Below are 25,269 nucleotides of genomic sequence, written 5' to 3'. Positions count from 1 at the left end.
CACTCAAGTCGAGAGGATTATATAAATACACAAATGTTTGGAAACAGGTATCACTGACTGCCATCCTAGGGGCTTTCTACCGTAATTCCCTTAATTCTCTTTTATTCTATCTCATTAAATGATTTGATTCCTAACTATTACTTATACAGCTGTTAATAATAATAATCTTATCTACTTTCAGCTTTCTTTCTCTTTTTTCTTTTCATTTAAAATTGCATCCTTTCTACTTTTGTCAGAAAATATAACATTTAAAATCTGTTCTTCTCCTTATGTCTTCAACATTATTTTAATAGCTCTACAATTAAATATATGGCATGCTCATCATCAGTCCTTTTGCTGAAATTCCCCAGTCAGCTCTTGGCTAGATGAAGCCCATCTTCTAGTGTATTCTTCAGGAAGAGAACACGTTTATAATATTCCCTGGACTTTTGCATGTTCAGAACTCCTTTTCTGTAGCCTCAATGACTGAAGGAGAGCTTGGTTGCTTGTAAAATCCTTGGTTCATACTTTTTAAAGTTTTTGAAAAATGCTGCTCCTCTGTTTTCCCATTTCATAGGTTGCTTTTACAAAGTCCAGTGACATTTAATTCTCTTGCCCTTGTATATTAATTTGATTTTTTGCCTGGATGCTAATTTTAAAAATTCTTTAAAGTCTAGTAGTTCTTCTAAGATGTGACTCAAAGTTGATCATTTTAGGTCAGTTTTTCCTGAGTACCTATGAGTCCCTTTCGATTATGTTTTTTTTCTGGACATTTTTCTTGGTTTATAGTTTTAAGTATTAGTTCCCCTCCAGTGCTTTATTTTTCTTCTTCATAGGCTCCAATTATAGGATGTTAGAACTTCTTTGACTACCTTCTGTTTCAATCATTTTTTTCTCTGATCTTTTTTTCTGATTTTAAAAGTTCACACTCATTTCTTTAGGTGTTTTACTGCTTTATTTCAGTACCTTATTACATTTTCATTAATATCTATTTTCCTATATGCACTGCTTTCCCTTCCATTTTGGTCTGGCAATGCCCTACTGTCTTTTGAACTTTTAATGATTTTAAGGTTTTTTTTTTGGGGGGGGGGGCGCTTTCTACCTGTTACGGCCTGAAGCCACCCACAGAGGAGGGGTCACCCCAGGATTGTAGCTGCAGGACCCAGAAAAAACATTTTTTTTTTTTTAACACAGGGTTGAACAACCTAGCCTCCTATTACTAAAACTGGAAATCCCAACTTAGTCATAAATGGGCCTCCAAAGTTGCAGGTATCCTGCTAGAAGCATAAGGAAGTATATGCAAAGGGGAGATGTCATATTTCTTTGATTTGGAGTTATTGGGTGGCTGTTTAATGCCTTATTTATTACCATAAACTTCAAAAAATTTTCACCAATTTCTTATTCTGCATATTATCTCATGCTGCCTTTTTCAATTCTCTGCCCTGCTGCGAAGGCCTGAAGCCTTATATTTATTTTGTTTGAAGGGTGTCATGAGAGAGAATTGTCAAATAAGCAGATAAAGTAGCAAACTATGAAGTGTATTTGTTGAGCAGTTTTTGTTAATTTATCTGAAGAAGGTAAAAGTACCAAAATATAGAAACTGCTTATGTTTTCATGTCTTTCCTGAGCTTAGTCTAAAATCAATTGCCTTGTCTAAAAGGGATCCTAGACTTTGGGATAAGGCTAAATCTAGACTGATTCATGGAATAGACTCCTGCAGTTAAGGCATTTGTTCCAAGCATTGAATGTATTTTTGAAGATTGGTATTTTCTAAACCTTCCTATATTTGAAAAAGCTTCAAAAAATGTGACCTTTATTCAGGAATTAGCTGTATTTGTTCTAAAAGTTTTTTTTTCATTCTTAGGTAAACAAAAGAAATAACTAAAAATGACAAGTAGAAGTCTTGAGGAGTCCATGGGGGCTGTTCAGATGGGGTTAGTCAAAACGCTTAAAGGATTCCAAAGCAAGATTTTGCCACCCCTGAGTCCAAAGGTGGTTACAGAAGACGAAGTAAATAGAATGGTAATGTATCAGAGAACTTCAGATTAAAATACTTAATGTAGTCTTTTTCCTCGGGAGAATGACAGTTGCTACTTGGCATTCTCAGAATATCAAGCAGAGAATTACTGGCTGATAATATTAATTTAGTTAACATGCGTAGCTGACTGCAGAGCATAGGTACCTTTTAAAGCCTGGAAATTTTTTGAAATTACATACATCAAAGTAGAGGGTTAAATTGATTAAGTTAATCCGTTGAAGTAAGACTATGCAAGCAAATTATTAAGGTTTTCTAAATATTAGCTAGAACCTCTAGAGACTGTCATTTATGTAGTTCAAAAACAGTCAAATATCAGAATTTCATAGGTTTAACATAAATAATCAATGACCTCTTGATTGGCAAGAGTTATTTTTGTTTGTATATTTGTCGAACATAGAGCATTAAAATGATGACTATGTAATATCTAGGAAAAATGCATAGTTTTTTTCTGTCAAGATAGAAAACAATTATATTTTTAATGAATTATAATGATTTGGTGAGAATTGAATTATAAACTACATGCTATAGAAAATATCAATAACAGTTTAAAGTGTTAAACATTGTGTTCACTGCATTTTAAAGACTACTCTCGGGTTATGTTCCAATTAGAAAAATAAAATCTATCATCATTTTCTTTTGTGATTGTTTTTGTTTCAAATTTAAAGTAACTCCTTACTTTTGGCTTATGAGTTTATTTTTATTTAAATCACAACACAGCTGATACCTCATAACATTTTAGCATTCTAATCTGTGTTCCAATCAAAAAGAACCTTAAAAAACCAAGTTGGAAGCTATATTAGAAATATACCTTCATTTAAATGGATTCAATCACAGAAATTAACTTTGTAGGGAATTTGAAGAGCATTGATTTTAACCCGAGGCGAAATGAATCAGCTAAATTATATATCCCTGAATGTTTTAAGAAGTCTGGGCACATCCTTAAGCATTCTGTTGCTGCCAGTGATCATAATCTCTTTGCATATAAAGTAGCCCTGACACAAAGTGAACATTCCAGAACAACAAATAGAGATTGCTCTTGGGTAAGCCCTTGCTGGATTATTTAAATGATAGGTTGCATTTCTTCTCATAACATTAGAAAGTGTTAAAGTATTTTGTGTTGTTATTTGGGTGTGTGGATGTGACTGGCTGCTAGATCTGATGATTGGCTTAGAGCTCTTTTAAAACAAGGTCTGAATGCACCCTTATGATTTCTAAAAAGTTTAAACTCGTTCCCATGCAGCGCAGTCACACTTCCCAGATCCTTTACATTTTATAAGATTTCTCTTTAACATGATATAACTTGATAAACACCCAAAAGCTTTATTTGCATGTTGTAACTTCAGTTGAGAAATAGAGATATTTCAGACTCTTTAGCTCTGAAGCCCTTAAGTGATTTTAGAAACCTAGAGTTTTATGCTCTTCTGAACATAAATGTAAAGCTCTTTGGACATGTTCTCGTGCCATTTCTTGACCTTCCTCTCCCCAACCCCAGGTTCTTTTGTGTGATTCCTTCAAAATCATAAGAAAACAGCAACATGTCACTTCAAATTATTGTGCAAAGAGCTCAGAAGTGCACAGGTACTTCGCTTGTATTATTTAGTTATTTTAAATGTTTTATAGGGGAACAGTGGCATTCCAGAATTATCCTGAAAGCTGCAAACACAAATTATTCATTACTGGTACTTATGAAAACTCTTTTTCAGTATTACCAGTTATGAATCTTCGTCTCCTGTTATTTTAAATTCTAGCTGACACCTTCGGAGTTCCTGAAAGAAATGTCCCTCACCACAGAGCAGAGGCTGGCTGATACACGTGTGATGTGCCGACCACAGATCATAGAACTTTTAGATATGAGGGAAACAACACATCAAAAGGTAGCTGCTTTCTGTCATACTTGCATTTGAAGTAGATCCTGGATAATGTGGACATTCTAGAATAGTAAGAACTAAGCAGTACTTATTGCTTCTGGGCCAATTAATCCCTTATTGGATTAGTTTTATGTATTCTTTTTCTACCTCTATTGATCTTGCTATCTATAATTTGATATGAAAAGAATTACAGAGTACAAATAACTTTAAAAAATTTATGTATTATTTTTATGTATTTATTTTTGGCTGTGCTGGGTCTTAATTGTGGCATGCAGAATCTTCGTCGTGGTACACAGGATCTTTAGTTACAGCATGCGGACTTCTTAGCTGTGGCATACAGACTCATAGTTGTGGCATGCATGCAGGATCTAGTTCCCCAACCAGAAATTGAACCTGGGCCCCCTGCATTGGGTGTGTGGAGTCTTACCCACTGGACCACAAGGGAAGTCCCCAAATAGCATTTGACTAGTCACATTTCTTCCTTAGCTGCTTCTGGACACTATTGTTTACAGATTAGGAGTAATCCCAAGAATTATATTAGCCAAGCCCAATTAGATTATCTTCCTAATATGAGAAATCCCTCCTTACCTGAGCTGACGTCACTAGAAAGGAAGAAGGAATTGTTTATTAAAATAGTCATTTTTGTCTATTCTGGCTTATTTCCAATAACAAATGTATCCTTTTAGTCTCTAAACAATAGCTATTTTAACATGTTTCTGTATTCTAGCATAAACCATATATTCCAGGCTTTAGGAGCATATGTTTATAAAGTAGGTCTTATTTCCTACATTTTAATTTCTTGAATTATATGCTTCACTTTTTATGCACAAATTATGGTACGAGCTTCCATCAGTTGAACTGCTGGAGATTAGCCTCCTCTCACAGGGTTCCCAGCTTCCCAAGGGTTTTTCAGAGTGATTTCCCACAGGAAGAGTGAGTCCCTCAGGCTCTTTTGCTCTCCTTGCCATGCCGTTGCCTCCCCTGTCTAGGGTATGCATAAAGTTTGCTCTTCTTCTGAGCACTGCTAGCTTTGGTTATTCATTGTTTCCTCTCTTTCCCATAACCACCCTCTAACTCTGAGGGCGGGGAACACAGATTTTCCCAAAGCTAATTCATCCTAATTAAGGGCTATCTGCTCCTTTGCCAGAGCATAGCTAAGACCAGACTGTGTGTATTGTTTTGTGCGCACTGCTTGTGTGTGTGTGTGTGTGTGTGTGTGTGTTAATGTGTTTTGGTCGCTGCTGTGAAGAATGAGGAAGTTAGTGTACCACATCTTATCTTCTCTCCTCTGTCTGCTCTCAATCTTATTCGGTTATTTTTTACTTTATTTTCTGGAATTTCATTTGTTTCTCATTTGGGTAAGAGTCATATTCGTCTCATTTCCTCAAGAAGAGATTATGGAAACTGTATTTCCTTGATTTTATATGTTTGACAATGTTTGCCTATTGCCTTTATAGGCGAACTGCAGATTTGTTAGATGTAGGATCCTTGGGTGACACATTTTCCCCATAAGAGCTTTGCAGACATTTTCTTCACTACTTTCTGGCTTTAAATGATGATATGTGGAAGTATGAAGCCTAATAGTTTAGCTTGTATGCCCAAAGATTGTTTATTCTTATTTGACGTCCAGTGATTTTATTAGGAAGTGACTAAATTTGTCCTAAGACACTACAAACCATTATTTTATTTCTAGAAAGTTTTTCTGGAATTATCAAGTATTTGTTCATGCCATTTTTGTTTTTTTTTTCTTTAGAAATATCAATTGTGAACATGCTGGACCTTCCTTGTCTACCCTTCTAAACCTTGTATTTCCTCTCTAACCCGTTTTAAACTTTCTGTTCATTCCCATTTCATTGTAATTGCATTCATCAACTTATCCTCAGTATCCTTTACTTTGAGTTGTGTGTGTGTTTCTCTTAAAATTCATTCTTTTTTTTTTAATAAATTTATTTATTTATTTATTTTATTGGCTGTGTTGGGTCTTTTTTGCTGTGCGCCAGCTTTCTTTTTAGTTGCAGTGAGCGGGGGCTACTCTTTGTTGTGGTGTGCGGGCTCCTCATTGCTGTGGCTTCTCTTGTTGCGCAGCATGGGCTCTAGGCACGTGGGCTTCAGTAGTTGCAGCACATGGGCTCATTAGTTGTGGCTCACAGGCTCTAAAGCGCAGGCTCAGTAGTTGTGGCACACAGGCTTAGTTGCTCCGCAGCATGTGGGATCTTCCTGGAGCAGGGATCGAACCCGTGTCCCCTGCATTGGCAGGCGGATTCTCAACCACTGTGCCACCTAGGAAGCCCTAAAATTCATTCTTAAACTTGACCAGTTCAACACACCTGGGTTGTCTCACAACATTTTACATAGTTAGTGTCTCTTTTTTGTACCTTTTAATTTCACTTGTGTCTCAGATATCACACTTTTTTGGTTTTCTTCCTACTTCATTGGTTGCTTTTTTCTTATTTGTTGGATCTTTTTCCTCTTCCTGACCACTAAACGTTGGAGCTCCTCAGTACTTGGTCCTTAAAATTCTTTCTCTTCTGAACTCACTCCTTAGATGACCCCTTCTAGGAACAAGGCTTTAAATTTCACCTTTTAAATGATTACTTTCATAATTATATCTCCTTCTATGGCCTAGCCCCTGAACTCTGGATCATACATTCAGCTCATTGTATGATTGGCAGCTCAAACTTAAAATCTTTAAGATCTAATTTTTGCATTACATTCTTTCCCTAAAGATGTGACATTTCCTCTTTTGTCTTTCCTCCCTCCACCATGTAATACCCCCATTTATCTGTTCTTCTCAGGCCAAAAACCTTGGTGTTATCTCTGATGCCTCTGTTTTTCTCACATCTTATATGAAATCCAACAGCAAGAGCTAGTAATCACAAACATGTCCTTAATCAAACCACTTCCACCACCATTCCAGTTCAACCCACTGTCATCTAGACTCCTGAAATAGCCTCCCTGTTTCTATCTCATCGCCCCATTATCAATTCTCCACAAAGAAGTAAGAGTGGTTTTTAAAAATGTAAACCAGAACATGTTACTTGCATGTTGAAAACCATCTAGTAGCTTCCTGGTCACCCTCATAGTTATAAGGTCCTGCATCATCTGATCCTGCGTCCTTCATCGTCTTTTCCTTCTGCTCTTCCCCAGCTGATTCTCCTCTAACTGCGCACCCCAGGGCCTTTGCATTTATTATTCCTTCTAACTGGAACACTTTTCTCTCAGATCTTTGCATGACTTGCTTCAGCTCGTTTCCTCAGAGAGGCCATCCCTTGGCTACCTATCAGAAAGAGCAACCATCCACCATTCACTCTCTCTCCTTGTCCTGCTTTGGTTTTCTTCACAGCCTTATCACTGCCTGACCTCATATTATGTATTTCTTTATTTTTTATCCATTTCCCCAAGCATTTCAGCTTCATGAGGTAGGGGCTTTATTGGCTTTGTTCACTACTGTATGCTCAACATATGGAAAACGCTAGAAACTCAATTAGCATTTATTGAATGAGCACATGAATTTTTTTTTAATCTCTATGGATTGCTTAATCTTCCCTGCACTCTTGAATATTTGCTTTGGACCCCCTGATTTTTTTCCATTATGTTCTTTGAGTTTATGGTGATACGGTGTAGTTAAGATTCTTATTATTTCATGGCAACGGTCTTCTGGTGCATATTCATTTGATGTTTTCTTTGCTTCTCTTTCTCTTTCTCTCTCTCTCTTTTTTTTTTCCCTTGAATGTTTTTGTATAGATCCTGGCTTTGCCCTTGCGATTATTATTATCACTCATCTTTGAAATAAAGAAGGGAATTCTTCCTGGACTTGCTGTTTGCAGGTAGTTGATGTTGAGGCAGCCTGGGTAGTGTCGCAGACCAGCAGGAATTCTCCATGACTCTAAGGGCAGCTCTTTATGAAAGAGGATTATACGTGTGTGTTTGCTTGGAAGGGGGATGAGAGGAAAGGAGGAGGAGTGACCGAGTTGTGTTAGCTTTTTCTTCTCCCCAGAGTTCTAACTTAGGGATTCTTTTCTTTTTCTTTTTCTTTTTTTGATTTTAAGCTCTTTATCGGAACATAATTGCTTTACACTCCTGTGCCAGTTTTTGAGGTCCACCAAAGTGAATCAGCTGCATTTATACATATATCCCCATATCCCCTCCATCCCACAATTCCCTCCCACCCTCCCTGTCCTGGTCCTCTAAGGCATCACCCATCATCGAGTTGATCTCTAACTTAGGGATTGTTATGATTCTTCTAGCCTGTCTGAATGATGGACTCTTCCTATAAATATGCATATTTGTGTATTTTCTGCACAATTGTCAGCAGTTCAGTGAGGATCTTCTTTAATTTCTCTCAATAATGGTGTGTCGTTTTTCTAGATAAAGGTCTTGCACATCTTTCGTTGGACTTATGTATTTTATGTCTTAGGATGCAATTTTAAATGGTATAGTTTGTAAATTTCATTTCCTAAATGTTCATTGATAATACAAAGAAATATAATTGATTCTTTATGTTGACCTTGTACTCAGTGACTTGATAAGTCATTCTTTTTTAAAGAATTTATTTATTTACTCATTTATTTATTTATTTTTATTTTTTTGGCTGCTTTGGGTCTTCATTGCTGTACATGGCCTTTCTCTAGTTGTGACGAGCGGGTCTACTCTTCACTGCAGTGTGCAGGCTTCTCAGTGCGGTGGCTTCTCTTGTTGCGGAACACGGGCTCTAGGCACTCAGGCTTCAGTAGTTGCAGCACGTGGGTTCAGTAGTTGTGACTCACAGACTCTAGAGCACAGTCTCAGTAGTTGTGGTGCATGGGCATAGTTGCTCCGTGGCATGTGGGATCTTCCTGGACCTGGGCTCGAACCTGTGTCCCCTGCATTGGCAGGCGGATTCTTAACCTCTGCACCACCAGGGAAGTCTGATAAGTCACTTATTAATTCTAATTTATCTATAGGTTATTTTGAATTTTCTAAATAAACAATTTTTTGTCCTGGGGAAAGTGACAGTTTTTTTTTTTCTTCTTGATCAAAATTTCTAATGTAAAAATAACTTTGTATTTCTAAGATAGACTCAACTTGGTCATGTGTTATCTTTTTTTGTATATTGTAGGTTTCAGCTTGCTAATGTTTTCTTTTCTTTTTAATCTGTGATTCATGACGTATAATTTTCCTGTCTCCTACTGTCTTTCTCAGGTATATGAAAGTTATGCTAATAACATCATCATTAAATGGAAGACATTTAATTTTTTATTTTTCTTTTTTTTTTTCCATTATGGTTTATTATAGGATATTGAATATAGTTCCCTCTGCTATACAGTAAGACCTTGTAGTTTATCTATTTTATATACAGTAGTTTGTATCTGCTAATCCCAAACTCCTAATTTTTCCTCCCCCACCCTCTTTCCCCTTTGGTAGCCATAAGTTTGTTTTTTATGTCTGTGAATCTTTTCTGTTTCATATATAAGTTCATTTCTGTTATATTTTAGATTGCACATATAAGTGATATTATATGGTTTTTGTCTCTTTCTGACTTACTTCACTTAGTATGATAATCTCTAGGTCCATCCATGTTGCTGCAAATGGCATTATTTCATTGTTTTTTATGGCTGAGTAGTATACATTTTGTATATATACCACATCTCCTTTATCCATTCATCTGTCGATGGGCATTTAGGTTGTTTCCATGTCTTGGCTATTGTAAATAGAGCTGCTATGAACATTGGGGTGCATGTATCTTTTCAAATTAAAGTTTCGTCCAGATACATGCCTAGGAGTAAGATTGCTGGATCAAATTTTTAGTTTTTTTAAAGAACCTCCATGCTGTTCTCCACAGTGGCTGCACCAATTTACATCCACACCAGCAATGTAGAAGATTCCTTTTTCTCCACACCCTCTCCAGCATTTGTTATTTGTAGACTTCTAATGATGGCCATTCTGACCAATGTGAGGTGGTAACTCATTGTGGTTTTGATTTGCATTTCTCTAATAATTAGCGATGTTGAGCAGTCATGTGCCTATTGGCTGTCTGTATATCTTCTTTGGAGAAATGTCTATTTAGGTCTTCTGCCCGTTTTTTGATTGTTTCTTTTTTTGTTATTGAGTTGTATGAGCTATTTATGTATTTTGGAAATTAAGCCCTTGTCTGTTGCATCATTTGCAGATATTTTCTCCCAGTCTGTAGGTTGTCTTTTCATTTTGTTTGTGGTTTCCTTTGCTGTGCAAAAGCTTATCAGCTTGATTAGGTCCCATCTGTTTATTTTTGCTTTTATTTCTACTGCCTTGGGAGACTGACCTACGAAAACATTGGTATGATTTATGTCAGAGAATGTTTTGCCTATGATCTCTTCTAGGAGCTTTATGGTGTCATGTCTTATATTTAAGTCTTTAAACCATTTTGAGTTTATTTTTGTGTAGGGTGTGAGGGAGTGTTCTCAGTTCATTGATTTACGTGTGGCTGTCCAGCTTTCCCAACACTACTTGCTGAAGAGACTATCTTTTCTCCATTGTGTATTCTTGCCTCCTTTGTCAAAGATTAATTGACCGTAGCTGTGTAGGTTTATTTCTGGGCTCTCTATTTTGTTCCATTTATCCATATGTCTGTCTTTGTGCCAATACCTTGCTGTTTTGATTACTGTAGCTTTGTAGTATTGTCTGAAGTCTGGTATGGTTATGCCTCCAGCTTTGTTATTTTTCCTCAAGATTGCTTTGGCAATTCTGGGTCTTTTATAGTTCCATATAAATTTTAGGATTATTTGATCTAGTTCTGTGAAAAATGTCAGTAATTTGACAGAGATCACATGAAATTCATAGATTGCTTTGGGTAATATGGCCATTTTTTAACAATATTAATTCTTCCAATCCAAGAGCATGGGCTATCATTCCATTTCTTTGAATCATCTTCAGTTTCCTTTATAAATGTTTTATAGTTCTCAGCATGTGTCTTTCACCTCCTTCATCAGGTTTATTTGTATTTTTTCATGTGATTTTAAAATGAATTATTTTTTACTTTTCTTTTCCAATATTTCATTATTAGAGTAAAGAAATGCAACAGATTTCTGCATGTTAATCTTGTATCCTGCTACCTTGCTTAATTTATCAGTTCTTGTAGTTTTTGTGTGGAGTCTTTAGAGTTTTCTATATATAGTATCATGTCATCTGCATATGATGACAATTTTACCTCTTTTCTTCCAATGTGGACACATTTTATTGCTTTTTCTTGTCTGATTGCTGTGGCTAGGCCTTCCAATACTATGTTGAATAGATTTGGTGACAGTGGGCTTCCTTGTCTTGTTCCAGATTTCAGTAGGAAGGCATTCAGCTTTTGACTGTTGAGTATTATGTTGACTGTGGGTTTGTCATAAATAGCTTTTATTATATTGCGATATATTCCCTCTATACCCACTTTGGTAAAGAGCTGTTTTTTGTTTGTTTGTTTGTTTTGTTTTGTTTTTAATCATGAATAGATGTTGAATTTTATCAAATGCTTTTTCTGCATCTATTGAGATGATCATGTGGTTTTGGTCTTACTTTTGTTGATGTGATGTGTCATACTGGTCGATTTGCTTATGTTGAACAATCCTTGTGACTCTGGGATGAATCCAACTTGATTGTGCCGTATGATCTTTTTTAAGTGTTTGTTAGATTTGGTTTGCTAATATTTTGTTGAGAATTTTTGCATCTATAGTTGTCAAAGATATTGGCTTGTAATTTTCTTTTTCGGTATTGTCTTTGTCTGCTTTTGGTAACAGGGCAATAGTGGCTTCATGGGATGACTTTGGGAGTGTTTTCTCCCCTTCAGTCTTTGGAAGAGTTTGAGAAGGATTGGTATAAGTTCTTTGTATGTTTGGTAGAATTCCCCAGTGAAGCCATTTGGTACTGGACTTTTGTTTGCAGGGAGTATTTGTTTATTTATTTATTTATTGGATGCATTGGGTCTTAGTTGTGGCATGTGGGATCTTTGTTGAGGCATGCAGGATCTTTCATTGTGGTGTGTGGGCTCTTCATTGCAGTACATGGGCTTCTCTCTAGTTGTGGCATGGGGGTTTTCTCTCTCTAGTTGTGATGTACAGGGTCCAGGGCATGTAGGCTCTGTTGTTTTGGCAGGCAGGTTCCAGAGCATGTGAGTCTGTAGTTTGCAGCATGCAGGCTCTCTAGTTGAGGCATGTGAGCTCAGTAGTTGTGGCATGTGGGCTTAGTTGCCCCATGGCATGTGGGATCTTAGTTCCCTGACCAAGGATGGAGCCCATGTGGCCTGCATTGGAAGGTGGCTTCTTTACCACTGGACCACCAGGGAAGTCCCTGCAGGAAATTTTTAAATTTTAGGTTCTATTTCACCTCTAGTGATCAGTCTGTTCAAATTATCTATTTCTTTTTGATTCACTTTTGGTGAGCTATATGTTTCTAGAAACTTATCCATTTCTTCTAGGTTGTCCAGTTTGTTGGCATGTAATTGTTCATAGTGTTTTCTTATGGTTTTTTATATTTCTGTGGTATTGGTTGTTATTTCTCCTCTTTCATTTCTTATTTTATATGAGTCTTCTCTTCTTGGTGAACCTGAACAGAGGTTTGTTGATTTTGTTTATCCTTTCAAAAAAAACACTCTTGGTTTTATTGAATTTTTTCTACTTTTTAAAAATCTCTATTTTATTTATTTCCTCTCTGATCTTTATTATTTCCTTCTTTCTGGTGACTTTAGGTTTTGTTTGTTCTTCTTTATCTAAATTTTTTAGGCGGTAGGTTTGGTTGTTTATTTGAGATTTTTCTTGTTTCTTTACAGGAAGACCTGTATCACTACAAACTTCCCTCTTAGGACAGCTTTTGCTGCATCCCATAGATTTTATATAGTTCTGTTTTCATTGTCATTTGTCTCAAGGTATTTTTAAATTTCCTCTGATTTCATGATTCAACCATTGGTTTTGTTTTTTTAGTAGCATGTTGTTTAATCTCTGTGTAATCACTTTTTTTTATCATTTCTCTTTCTGTGATTGATTTCTAGTTTCATGCCATTGTGGTCAGAAAAGATGCTTGAAATAATTTCCATCCTAAGTTGAGGCTTACCTCTCATGTGGTAAATCCTGGAGAATGGTCCACGTGCACTTGAAAAGAATATGTTTTATTTATTTATTTATTTATTTATTTATTTATTTATTTAATTTATTTATTGGCTGTATTGGGTCTTTGTTGCTGTGAGCGGGGGCTACTCTTCATTGTGGTGCATGGGCTTCTCATTGTAGTGGCTTCTCTTGTTGCGGAGCATGGGCCCTAGGCACGTGAGCTTCAATAGTTGTGGCACGTGGGCTCAGTAGTTGTGGCTCATGGGCTCTAGAGCACAGGCTCAATAGTTGTGGTGCATTGGCTTAGTTGTTCCGTGGCATGTGGAATCTTCCCAGGGCAGGGCTCAAACCCGTGTCCCCTGCATTGGCAGGCAGATTCTTTGCTACTGCACCACCTAGGAAGTCCATGTATTCTTTTTTATTTTGGATGTAATGTCCTGAAAATATCAATTAAGTCTAACTGTTCTATTGTGTCATTTAGGATCTCTGTTGCCTTATTGATTTTCTGTCTGGAAGATCTGTCCATTGATATGAATGGAGTGTTAAAATTTCCTACTGTTATTGTATTCCCATCAATTTCTCCCTTTATGTCTGGTAATATTTGTCTTATTTATTTAGGTGCACCTATATTAAGTGCATATATGTTAACAAGTGTAATATCCTTTTCCTGTATTGAGTCTTTTGTCATTAAATGGTGCCCTTCTTTATCTTTCTTTATGGCCTTTGTTTAGAGTCTATTTTGTTTGATATATGTATTGCTACCCCTGCTTTCTTGTCATTTCTGTTTATATGCAGTATCTTTTTCCATCCCATCACTTTCAATCTGTGTGTGTCCTTAGCCCTAAAGTGGGTCTCTTGTAGGCAGTATATTGTAGGCTTTTTTTTTTTTTTTAATGCAATCTACCACTCTATGTCTTTTGATTGGAGCATTTAGTCCATTGACATTTAAGGTAATTATTGATAGTTATGTATTTATTTCCATGTTAAACCTTGTTTGCCAGTTGATTTTGTATTTCTTCTTTGTTCCTTTCTTTTTCTTTTTGTGGTTTGATGATTTTCTTTTGTATTATGCTTCTGTTCTCTTCTTTAGGGTATTTGTGAATCTGTTGTATGTTTTTGACTTGTGGTTACCCTGTTTTCCAAGTATGTTAACCCATTACTATATCTAATTACTTTAGTCTGGTAGTTATATTGGCTCAAACACATTCTAAAACAAAATCTGCATTTTCTTGCTCTTCTCCCCCGCATTTTATGATTTTGACGTTCTCTTTTACATCTTCATGTTTACCCTTTTCCTGTTCATTGTAGTTATCATCGCTTTCACAGATTTTTTTCTTATTTTTATTTTTCATCTGTGTACTGTTTATTTAAGTGATTTTACTTTCCAATTATGATGTTTCCTGTAGATTCTTGCTTCTTTTCTATTTAGAGACCTTTCAATGTTTATTTTAGGATAGGTTTAGTACTGCTGTATTCTTTTAGTTTTTACTTGTCTGAGAAATTCTTTATCTCTCCTTCTATTCTAAATGATAATGTTGTTGGGTAGAATATCCCAGGTTGCAGATTTTTCCCTTTCAGGACTTTGACTGTATCTTGCCATTCCCTTCTGGCCTGCAGTGTTTCTGTAGAGAAATCAGCTGATAGCCTTATGGGGGTTCCCTTGTAATCAACTCTTTGTTTCCCTCTTTCTGCCTTTAGAATCCCCTCTCTAGCTTTCATTTTTGCCATTTTAATTATAATATGTCTTGGTGTAAGTCTGTTTGGGTTTATCTTGTTTTGGACCCTCTGTGCCTCCTATACCTAGATATCTGTTTCCTTCTTTAAGTTTGGGAAGTTTTCAGATGTAATTTCTTTAAATACATTTTCAATCCCCCCTTTTCTTTCTTCTCCTTCTGGGATCCCTATTATGCATAGATTAGGATGCTTTATATTATCCCATTGGTCTTGCATATGCTTTCATTTTTTTTTTTCATTTGTCTTTCTGTCCACTGTTTTGATTGGGTGATTTCCATTATTCTATCTTCCAGATCATTATTCATTCTTCTGCTTTATCTAGTTTGCAATTTTTTGCCTTTAGCTTAGCTTTTGTCTTGGCAAATGAGTTTTCTAACTCTAATTGGCTTCTTTTTATAGTTTCTAGTTCCTTTTTATAGTAATCTACATTTCTATCAATAGCCTTTCTGAATTCCTTCAGTATTTTCATTACCTCTGTTTCAAATTCAAGATCTAGTAGACTGGAGATGTTGCTTTCATTGTTTGTTCTTTTAGGGAAATTCTCTTGGTCTTTTAATTGGGAGTGGTTCCTCTGCTTCTTCATTTTGCTTGTATTTCCCTGACTCTGTGAGTTTAGGAGAAAGGTATCTACTCTGGTCATGAAGGGCTGTTTGTACGGGAGAGTGTCTCTGTGTAGCCTCTATGGGTCTAATATTTTTGGTATGAGGGCTGTTTTTAGTATGGATGCCTGCCACATCTTTCCTCAGTGAATGTTGGCTGTTATCCCCTTGTATGGGGTGTGATTGTTGTGGTGACCAGAGCCTGCACTGGATGCTGAGTGGGGCCTCCTCTTTGCTCTGTGGTTGTCACAGCCCTGTCAGGGCAGGATCTGCTCCCCTTTTGTTGGGGTAGATGCCCTCAGATCCATTCCTGAACTGCATTCTGAGGTAGCTGGGCCTGGAGCACTCCTGCTGGGAGAGGAACCACTGAGTATTCCTCCACAGGAGTTATCCGCTGGGAAATATGCTTTGTAGTGTGACTTGTCACCTGTCATGCAGGCTCACAAAATACAGTTTTTGGCACTGCCCTCAGCCCCACCTCAGGCAGTTGGCCTGGGTGTCCTTCAGGTGCTGTGCTCACAAAGGCACTATAGTGCAGGTTCACTGGCACAGAACCACTGAGGTCAGGCACCAGGACTGCCATAGTCGTGCACCTGGGCCCACTGTGGGAGCTACTGAGTCAGCCCAGACCCCAGTCCGACCTCTGCTCGAGTGTCCACAGAGCCTACAGCTATCCCCGGAGCTGCTCAAGCTGCAGAGCACCAGTAATCCACTTGGATGTCCCACAGGCACTCAGTTTACAAAGCCGACTGTGGCATTAAATCCGTGGATCGCACAGCTGTTGAGACACTCACATTTCAGTCCTGCTTCCGAGGTTGCATGGCCCCTGGAGATTAGCTCAGATTTCAGCCCCACCTCCATGTGTGGACAACCTACTGGCACTTGCACACTCCCAGAGCTTGTAGAGGTGGAGCCACGCCCACAGTGAGCACACTGAGAATAAGGCTGCTGTGGCAGGCCCACCCCTCCCTTTGTGCCTGCGCCCATTAACAGTGGGGCTCCAGTGGTGGACCTGGGCTTCTTCCTGCACACACCCCTGGTTGTGGCTTGGACCACACTCCCACCTTTCTGGCTGTCTCTGTACAGCCAAACCCAGTCCTCTCCCCAGATCTGTCCTCTGAAGCCTGAGTTTTAGCACCCAGTCCCCACGCTCACTAGTGGACATGTAGAGGGGACTGTAGGGAGGTGGCCAGGACCCTCGGTGCTGGTCTCTCTCTGTTCTGCCCATGACAAGCCAGCTGCTGCACTCACTTCTGAGCCTCTGAAACTCCTTTTTTGTCCCAGCTGATCACCACACAAGTGAAGGGGCTTCCCAGGGTGAGGGAAGCTTTCCTGTTTCACAGCTCCCTCCCAGAGGTGCAGGTCCTGTCCCAATTCTTTTTTTTGTTTTTTTTCTTTCGTCCTGCCTGGTTATGTGGTAATCTTTCTTGCAATTTTGGTTTTATGAGATCTTTTGCCAGTGTTGAGCAGGTATTCTGTGAGAATTATTCTACATGTAGATGTATTTTTGATGTATTTGTGGGAAGAGGTAAGCGCCACATCCTTCTATTCTGTCATCTTGATTTGGCCTCTCCTAATTTTTGGTTTTTCCTTCCTTTGGGAGTTTCTATAATGTTTGAGTTGTATTTTCTTTAAATGTTTGTCAGAATTTGCTTGTAGAACTATTTGGGGCAGAGTTTATCCATGAAAAGTTGTTACTTTACAGATGCCATTTCTCTAATGGTTAGAGAACACTTCGTATTTTCTATTTCTTTTTTGTGCTAGTTTTGGCAAATTGTATTTTTCTAGGAATTTATAATTTTAGTCTAAATTTTCACATTTGTTATTTTTTTAGTTTGGGTTCTATAGTAATGTTCCTGTTTTCATTTTTTATAATTGGCTCTTTGTGCCTTCTGTCTTACTTTCTTGATCACACTCATAGATAGTTTGTCATTTTTATTAGTCTTTAAAGACTCAACTTTTGACTTTGTTGATTCTGTAGGACACTTACTTTGTATTTGATTATTTTCTACAATTTTTGTTATGTCATTTTTGTTTTTTTGTTGGGTTTTAATTTGTTTTTTATGTTTGCTATTGTTGTTCTAAATTATTGAATGGATACTTACATCTTCAATTTGCAAACTCTGTGCTGAGGTGCCCCCAAGATACAACCATGAGCTCAACAGGGCATCATGGAGTTCTGAATTTTTAAGGGAAACATGGCAGTACTCAAAACCTGTTGGATACTACATAAGCTACTAGCTTGAGATAATTCAGTTTCAACATTAGATCATACTGTCTTGTTAGCCCATCAGTGCCTTCTAACAGATTTTTGTTGACACAGCTTTTCTTCTTATTCTCATAGGGGAGTTGGTTCAAATTACCTTATTCACCATTACTGGAAATGGAAGTTTTGAGTTGTTATTCTAACTAGCCTATTTTTTAAATCGAGGGTGAAAACCTACTTTCTTTTGTATTAAAGAAGATGACAATCACCTTACTAATTATAACAATGTTTATAGTACTTACCCCTTTTTGAGTGTTTTCTTTGTTCTTGGTATTGATATTCATAGGTATATATAGTAATTTCTTATCTTCCCCAGTCATTTCTGCCAGTGTGTAACCATATGATTAATTTATTCTTTCAACTGCAGTTTCCAGGAATTGACCTGGATCAGGCATTATTCCAGCCCTTTCCATCAGAAATTGTATTTCAGAACTACACTCCCTGTGAAGTCTATGAAGTTCCACTGGTTCTGAGGAACAATGACATAGTGAGTATGTTTGCTGGGATGATGTACCTTTCATGGATGTATTAGCAGGGATTAGATAAAATGGGATCCTGTAGGGTGTTAGATAAGCTCCTTAAGCTGATAGGTCTAGGAAAACAGGTAAAAACATGCGCTTTGACTATAAGCTTAATGAAGACAAGACTAGGTTGGTTTGTTGCCCAATGCTCAGTCCTGGGGCAGCACCCAACAAACGGTAAACTCCCGGTATGTGCACTAACATTTTGTTGAATAAAGGATCGGTAGGTCAGCGTCATGGAGTTCTCATGAGTGACCATTTGGGCTAGGTTTTCATGTAAGACAAGATGATTACTATTCATGTTTACATTTTCCACATTAGAGCCACTATTTCCCCAATTGGAGGCATCAATTCCACTCACATGAATTGCAGCTGTTGAGCCAAAGCATTTAGATTCTACAAATTGTATTTTTTAAAAAACTTCAAAAAAAAAAAAAAAAAAAGAAGGTCCCCTTTTCTCTTTTCCATCTCCCCCCTTCTACCTCAGATAGCCTTCAGATTTTGTCTACAGATAGTTTGGGATGGCTTCTCCCCCTGTCCATACCTTGTTTCTTTGTGGTTGCTACTGGGGAGCTCTTCTCCATCCTTATGCCTTCTCCTTCAGAGATAAATTAGGGTTTCTTTCAAGAAAGGGTATTAAAGGACTGAAGACTTCTTTAACGTGTAACAATAATGAAAGAAAGAATAATGCAGAAGTTCAGCATAAATCACAGTTAAGTGTGAAAAGTAATCAGAGAGGGAGGAAGGCATTAGATGCTAAGCTTCGGGTGTTGAGGACAAGTAGAAATACTTACAGGACTCTTAGAACGTCGAGACAAAAATTCTAGCTATAACAAAGTAGGGAAAATAAGTGAAGACTATGCAAGAATTCAAGGCAAAATGGGAAAGTTTGCAGTTATATTCAGAACAGTAGCCCATTAAAGGAATCAGTGATGCCTTTCAGAGATCAATGGGGTGATTTAGTGACAGCAAAGTCAGACTTTGGAGAAAATGGAACATTTAGTTCTTTGCTGTAGGAGTGTTAGCAAGAGAAGCTCATGGGATGGAAGCTAAAGGGTAGGCAGAGAGAAGAAAAAGAACCCGAGGTGTCCAGGGTTATGTTCCTAGATCTCAGGAAGAGGTAAGTTACATAGACATGAGGACTTTTCTCTTTTCATGTAGGGCTGCCAACCAATTTAGCGTCATGCTTCCAGTTCTTTTTTCCCTTTGTCCATTACTTTTTGACTCTTGTTCAAGTTTTTTTAGGCTACTAGAGGCAGAGAGGAGCTAGTCCAAAGGGTACCTTGGCTACCCCTCCCCAGCCATAAACAAGAAATGATTGTCGGTGGGTGTATATGAGCACATCAAGGATAAGAAGCATGTGGAAGTCTTGTCTGCCAAGGGGCACTCAGCTCCCATGGATAAAACCCACACCTCTTGGTAAGATGCTCCTAGGGTACCGGATCCCATGAAAGGAAGGTCCTCATCCAAGGGAAGGTGGGCTACCAACAGGCAGACAGATTCTCTAGGCTAGGCAGGCTTGTTCTTGGGTGCGTTACTCACTCCCAGGACCCTTGTACGAGGTGGCTGATGTAAGCCTGCTTCTCTGCTTCCTAGTTCATGGACATGCAAGGAACCACTGAGATAAATTTGGGGCACTGAGACATGCTTTCTGTGTCATTTGCCTTTTATTTGCTTCCTCACTGGCATGGAATGCAAGAGACAGCCTGTTTGGTCCTTGTTTCTCTCTCTCAAACACACAAGCTGAAAGTAAGCCACGAACACTCTACAAGCCACAACACGATTCACTTGGGATACAATTATAAGCACCCAGACTCCAGAGTCAGACTATTCTGGGTTCAGATTCCAGGTGAGCTCTCTCCCAGGTGTGGACTCTGGGCAAGTCAGTTCACTTCTCCAAGCTATGGGGTTAATAAAAGCACCCATTCCAATAGGTTGTTTGGAACATGAAATGAGATAATGGATATAAAGTAGTCAGCTCAGTGCCTGTCATATAGTAAGCACTAAAGCAACGCCACTATTAATATTATTTTTAGTGTTGCTGTTGTTTCCCTTTCTAGTTTTTAATCCACGGTTTCGCTCTTACTGAAAGTATTCCCAGCAAGCTTACATGGCATCACTCAACACATCATAAATGCCACAGCGCATTCCTCTTACCAGCAAAGCCAATTCTGTTCCTATCAGATTTGCATACATCTCTTTCTTACCTCCCCACTCTCTAGTCTTAAGAGCCGTCTGAATTCCCTCTGCACTTCTTCTTCCCTTCCGCATCTGGGTTTCAATTTTGTGAGGTTGTGGGAGTCCTAGTTTCCTCATTTTTCACCTGAGACTCCTAGGACATACTTAACTATAGTTAACTGTCTTCCGCTCCATTTGAGTTTTTATAAAAAAACAATCGTCTCCTGTTCCTGTGTCCTTAGAACCTCCACCCCTGATCACCCCCGTTCTCACAATTACATTTCTTTTATTGCTTGGGGCTGAGATAGAAATATGTACTCTGGGTGAGGCAAGCAGAGCAGAGAAATAAGACTTTAAAAGGACGGAACTTTTTGGACCTGCTCTGAGACCGGCCTTGGGGATCTTATACTGCCATTTGTGTTCTTGCTTCACAGCGGTGTTTAGGCAGGACAATCCTATAGGCAGGGAAGGTGGAGTTAGGCCAGGACTTGATTCTGAACACCATTGCTTGGTAAAACTGTAGCACTTAGGGCAAGTGTCTGTTTCCTCATCTGTAGAATGAATTGTCATGAGGCTCAGAGGTTATGGTGGGGATCAAGTGGCACCTCACGTGCAGTAGATGATCTATAGCAGGAGTGCAGTCAGTGTGATTTCCTCTCCCAGAGCAGTTCTCAGATGGTGGGAAGTCCAGTGCAACTCCACTGTGCAGGTGGGCTTTGAGATGATTAAGCAGTTGGTCTTCGAAAAGAGTCACGTTTAAATAATAAAATAAAGATTTGCAATAATAATTAAATTGAATAATAATAATAATGTTAATAAAAATTAATGCTAAAATACACAGAGTGCTTCCTTTGTGTGAGGCACTGGGGTAAAGGTAAGTACTGTCATCTTCTTTTACAATTGAGGAAACAGAAGTTCAGACCTAACCAAAGTCGCATGACCCGTAAGTAGTAGATGGAGATTTCACATTTAACTGCAAATCCTGTCCTTTTTCTTCTGCTTTCACATGCACAGTGCCTATTATTATTATTATTATTATTATTATTATTATTATTATTATTATTATTATTTTCTTGCAGATTCCAAGGATGGTGAAAGTTGTTGAGGAAAGTTCACCTTACTTTAAAGTAATCAGCCCCAAAGGTATTAGCCACAAAGTAGCTCCAGGAGTGCCATCCGTATTCCGAATCCTCTTTACTCCAGAGGAGAACAAGGTAACAGCAGTGCTGGCAGGGGATGGGGCACCGTTGGGAATAAGAAAAGAATTGTCAGTGATGAGGGCTTGTGTGAGCTGCAAGTGGCCAGAGGGTAAAGAAGGGTAATCCTTCTGGATGCTCCGCTGTCTCCTTCCTCAGCATATTTATGTTGGACAGTATAGCTAGAGAGACACCTACAAGGAAAAAGATGTGGTCCAGGTGCAATGAGTTAAGGCAAAGGGTAGAGGTTATGGCTTCTTGGAAGTTTGGAATTCTTGTTAGTTACATCCCGCCCCCCCACATTCTAACTAGTTTAGGAAAGAGACCTAAGATCCAAATATTGATCACAGTATCAGTCTCATTAATGGCAAAGAATATGGCCAGGACCTGAGGCCCAGAGAGGGCCTCCTTGTGCTCCCTAATGACCAGTAGGTAACCAGTCCTCAGTGAAGGGGTGACCTCACCAGTAGCTCCACCCAAACACGAGTGGAGAAGCTAGAGTCAAAAGCAGAGACCTGCCCTGTCTGCCTACCCTTGTCTGCACACAGACTGGCTAGAAAGAGCCTGAGTTCAAAAAGAGGCCATCTGCATCCATCCCTCCGCCCCCCGCCCTTTACACACACACACACAGCCAGCACCACCACAGCTGTCAGAAATCTAGCCTGTTCTCAGGCTCTGCTCAGTTGTATAAATTCCAGTTACTTCTGAAAGAAAACTAGGTTGGGGGACTGAGGGGGGAGGCTTCTCCCCAGTTCTTCTCCAAGAGTGCAAACTTGTGTGTTGAAATTTCCTCTATAATGGCCAAAGTGGGGACTTGTGAGGAGAAGGAAAGGGGTTTACCAGCATGATTGAAGGAGTGAGGACAAAAAACAAGGCTAAAATAGGCATAACGAAATGTCAGGTTATATGTAATGTTAATAGTGTGTATGTGTATCTGTACTGCGCCGTTATGATTGAAATCAAAAGAGCGTAATGAAGACAGAGAACTAGCTTAGAATCCCTGCTTCTCCATCACTAATACTTATTAGCTGCTGTAAACGTCATTACCAGTATTCCTGATGCTGTTGCTATGGTTTCTACTTTTCTGGAGAGCAGGGATAGAGAATTCAACGTGGTCTGCCAAGCATGCATCACTGTAGTGAGTGGTTGAAATTTCATTGTAATAATACGGCTGCTATTATTTTTCCACTTTGTAGTATTAGTATTTGTTTCTTGGGTTGTATTTATGAACTTATCATTTTGTTTGGGGTATTATTGAAGTAAACAAAAAGATAAATAGTTCCAGAAGCAGTGCTTTTTGTTATACGTTATTGAAGCCCTTATTTTTTTCTCCAGGCTCTATATCTGAATGCTCTCTGGGAAGAGAATGGTACTTGGATTTAGTTTGGGTGTCAAATTCCTACGCTGTCATTTAATTATAAAAGCTGATTATGATAAGTCTTTGTGCAGCTTGAAATATTAAGCTTGCTTGATTTGAGGAGTTGGCTTTCCTTCATTTTTTTCTGTGCTGGAGAAAAAAATGTCTTCTGTTGAATAAGTATTAAGGTTGTCTGGGAGAGGGATACACAGAACTTTCTGAAGAGGTGGGCTGAGTCATGATAGCATGTGGTTACATGGATGAATTCATTTGTCAAAATTGTGTTTAATATTTATGCTTTCCAAAATAGCTAAACTTGACCTCAAAAACTTTAAAGTATAATAATAACAGTAGAAAGGTGAATGGATAGAGGTACAGATGAAGCCAGAATGATAGAAAGTTAACACTGTTGAATCTGGGTGATGGGTACATGGCATTTGTTATACTATACTGTTTTATTTGTCTATGTTTAAAATTTTTCCTCATCAAAAGCTAAAAGCAAAAGGAGAGAGATTTCTATTACTGCCTATCTATACAGCAAATAAATAACTGAAATATATTTTAGGTAAGTTTGTATTTCCTTTGTAAATATGAAATGTCAGCATTCCCACTGAGGATTATTACGAGGCTATATTTTGTGAGTGCTCACCTTACTCCCAGATGTTTTATTCCTGGTTAGCATTCCATGTCACCAACATTGCCTGTGGTCTATTGGGAAGGCCCTAAGTAAAAAAAAAGTGAGATATTGTTTTACTGTTTCGTCCTCTCAGTATTTGAAAGTTATCAAAGGTTACGTGCACGTATGAGGAGATACAGGGTGAGAAAAATGGCTACCTAGGAGAAATTTATCCAGTTTTGGATACGTTAGGATTTTGTGTTGGATTGGGCTCTCAGCTATGAAATAATTGACATAATATGTTTTTGTAAGTATGTAGTGGTTTCTCCTTTTTGCTGACTGTCTAAGACTGATGGTGGATATTTGGGGAAACTCCTGGTGCTAGTTTTGGTCCCCCTTTTCTGCAAAGATCCTGCCACCCTTGCACCATCAGCAGGGCCCCATCGCAGTAGTTTTTCCCGTCGTCTGGGCGTCTACATTCACTTTTACTGTTGGAAAACCAACAGGGCCATGCACAGAATGACCAGCTAGGGTTGGTTGTGCGATGTTTAGTGCTGCTCCAGAGTGTAGCAGAGGAGTAAGCAAGATCCAGATGTATTTGAGGAAGAATAAAAGTCAGTCTTTTCATTGTGTCACTTTTTCTCCAGTTGGCCAAATTGACAGCCAATGCACATATGTATTTTTCGTCCTTATCCCCTGCTGATCTGAACAGACTCCATTCTCATTTATCTTCCTCACATCTGGAGGGTGAGATATGTAAATTGCAGCATGCCACACTTTAATAAGCCAGTCCCCTTTCAATTGGATTTTCAGCACCCATGCATATTAGCATGTCGAAGATGATAATGCAATTTACATTTTTTCCTGTCATCTATTAATCTAGCTTCCTGGAGATTTAACTTGTTAAAACTGCCAAATACCCAGATAACAGGTGCAGCAAATTCACTTTGGCTTTCCTTATCTCGTCTCACACAGACTTGAAAAAGATTGGGTGTATTATTTATCTAATAATCCTAGCTTACATGTCATGGATGGTAGAAATATAGTAGTCAATGTTATCATAACATTATAAAATTCTTGGCCTCTTAAATCTGTATCTTTACTATTAAAAGGAGTATAAAAAATATTAGGCTTGTATAGCAAAGCAAACCTGGGTGTTTCCTTGGACTTAAGAAAGCATCTCTTTGTGAGAGTGTTGGCATATGGAAATGGCAGCAGTGGTTTGAAGAAAATATGAAGTGATGCCATCTTATTGCTCAGTTAAGTTTTGAGAAAATACCTAGTTTGTTGTCAAAATAGTTTTCTTGGTTTGTTACTATGAAATTTAGAGAACGTGGCCCAAGAAGATTAGAAAAATGTTAACATAATTGGTTATCCAGTGTGAACTATAGTGCTAGCATTTTGAATTAAAGTATAGATGTCACAAGATTTTCCACAATCAATGATTCTTGTTGACAAAAATAATGACAGGGATTTAGTTTTCTTCCGGCCTGGAATTCACCCTCCCTAGTTCTCTCTGGGTTGCCCCTGTAATCCTGGTGCCTTTGGGGCCTAACATATAGGAAGTGTGCAGTAAATATTTGCCAAGTGAGATAAGTAAGTTAATCTCAAGAAAATATAAGGTAGTTTCTTCACCTCAAGGATGGCCTAAAGATGATAAAAGCAAAGGCATATAAAAAGGGGGCTCAAATATCTTTTTTGTGCCATGAATGTATTAGATGTTAACTTTCTTTCCTGTCATTTCAACCAGGAGAAAGATGTCTTTGTCTTCTTTAAAGTGTTTTTTCCCATTTTGTCTCATATCTGCAGTGAGTCACATCACTACTTTCTAGCTTTCTGGATTTGATAAATATTATTTTGTAATTTGGCTAACGAG

At 38.3% G+C, this 25,269-nt stretch overlaps 1 protein-coding gene across 1 annotated transcript in view; it reads left to right on the top strand.

Moving 5' to 3' along the window:
• Positions 1-1,845: 1,845 nt before the first annotated feature.
• Positions 1,846-25,269, top strand: part of HYDIN (HYDIN axonemal central pair apparatus protein) — a 346,192-nt gene continuing 322,768 nt past the window's right edge. Inside the window, exons 1-4 of the mRNA XM_057713331.1 lie at positions 1,846-2,001; positions 3,766-3,891; positions 17,893-18,012; positions 21,304-21,438. Coding sequence (XP_057569314.1) covers positions 1,867-2,001; positions 3,766-3,891; positions 17,893-18,012; positions 21,304-21,438 — 516 coding nt within the window. The 5' untranslated portion in view covers positions 1,846-1,866. The remainder of the gene's footprint in view (positions 2,002-3,765; positions 3,892-17,892; positions 18,013-21,303; positions 21,439-25,269) is intronic.

This window comes from Hippopotamus amphibius, chromosome 16 (assembly GCF_030028045.1).
Source record: "Hippopotamus amphibius kiboko isolate mHipAmp2 chromosome 16, mHipAmp2.hap2, whole genome shotgun sequence".
In the NCBI taxonomy this organism is placed as follows: Eukaryota; Metazoa; Chordata; class Mammalia; order Artiodactyla; family Hippopotamidae; genus Hippopotamus; species Hippopotamus amphibius.
Note: the sequence above shows the minus strand (reverse complement) of the source record. Positions and strands in the feature narration are given on the sequence as shown.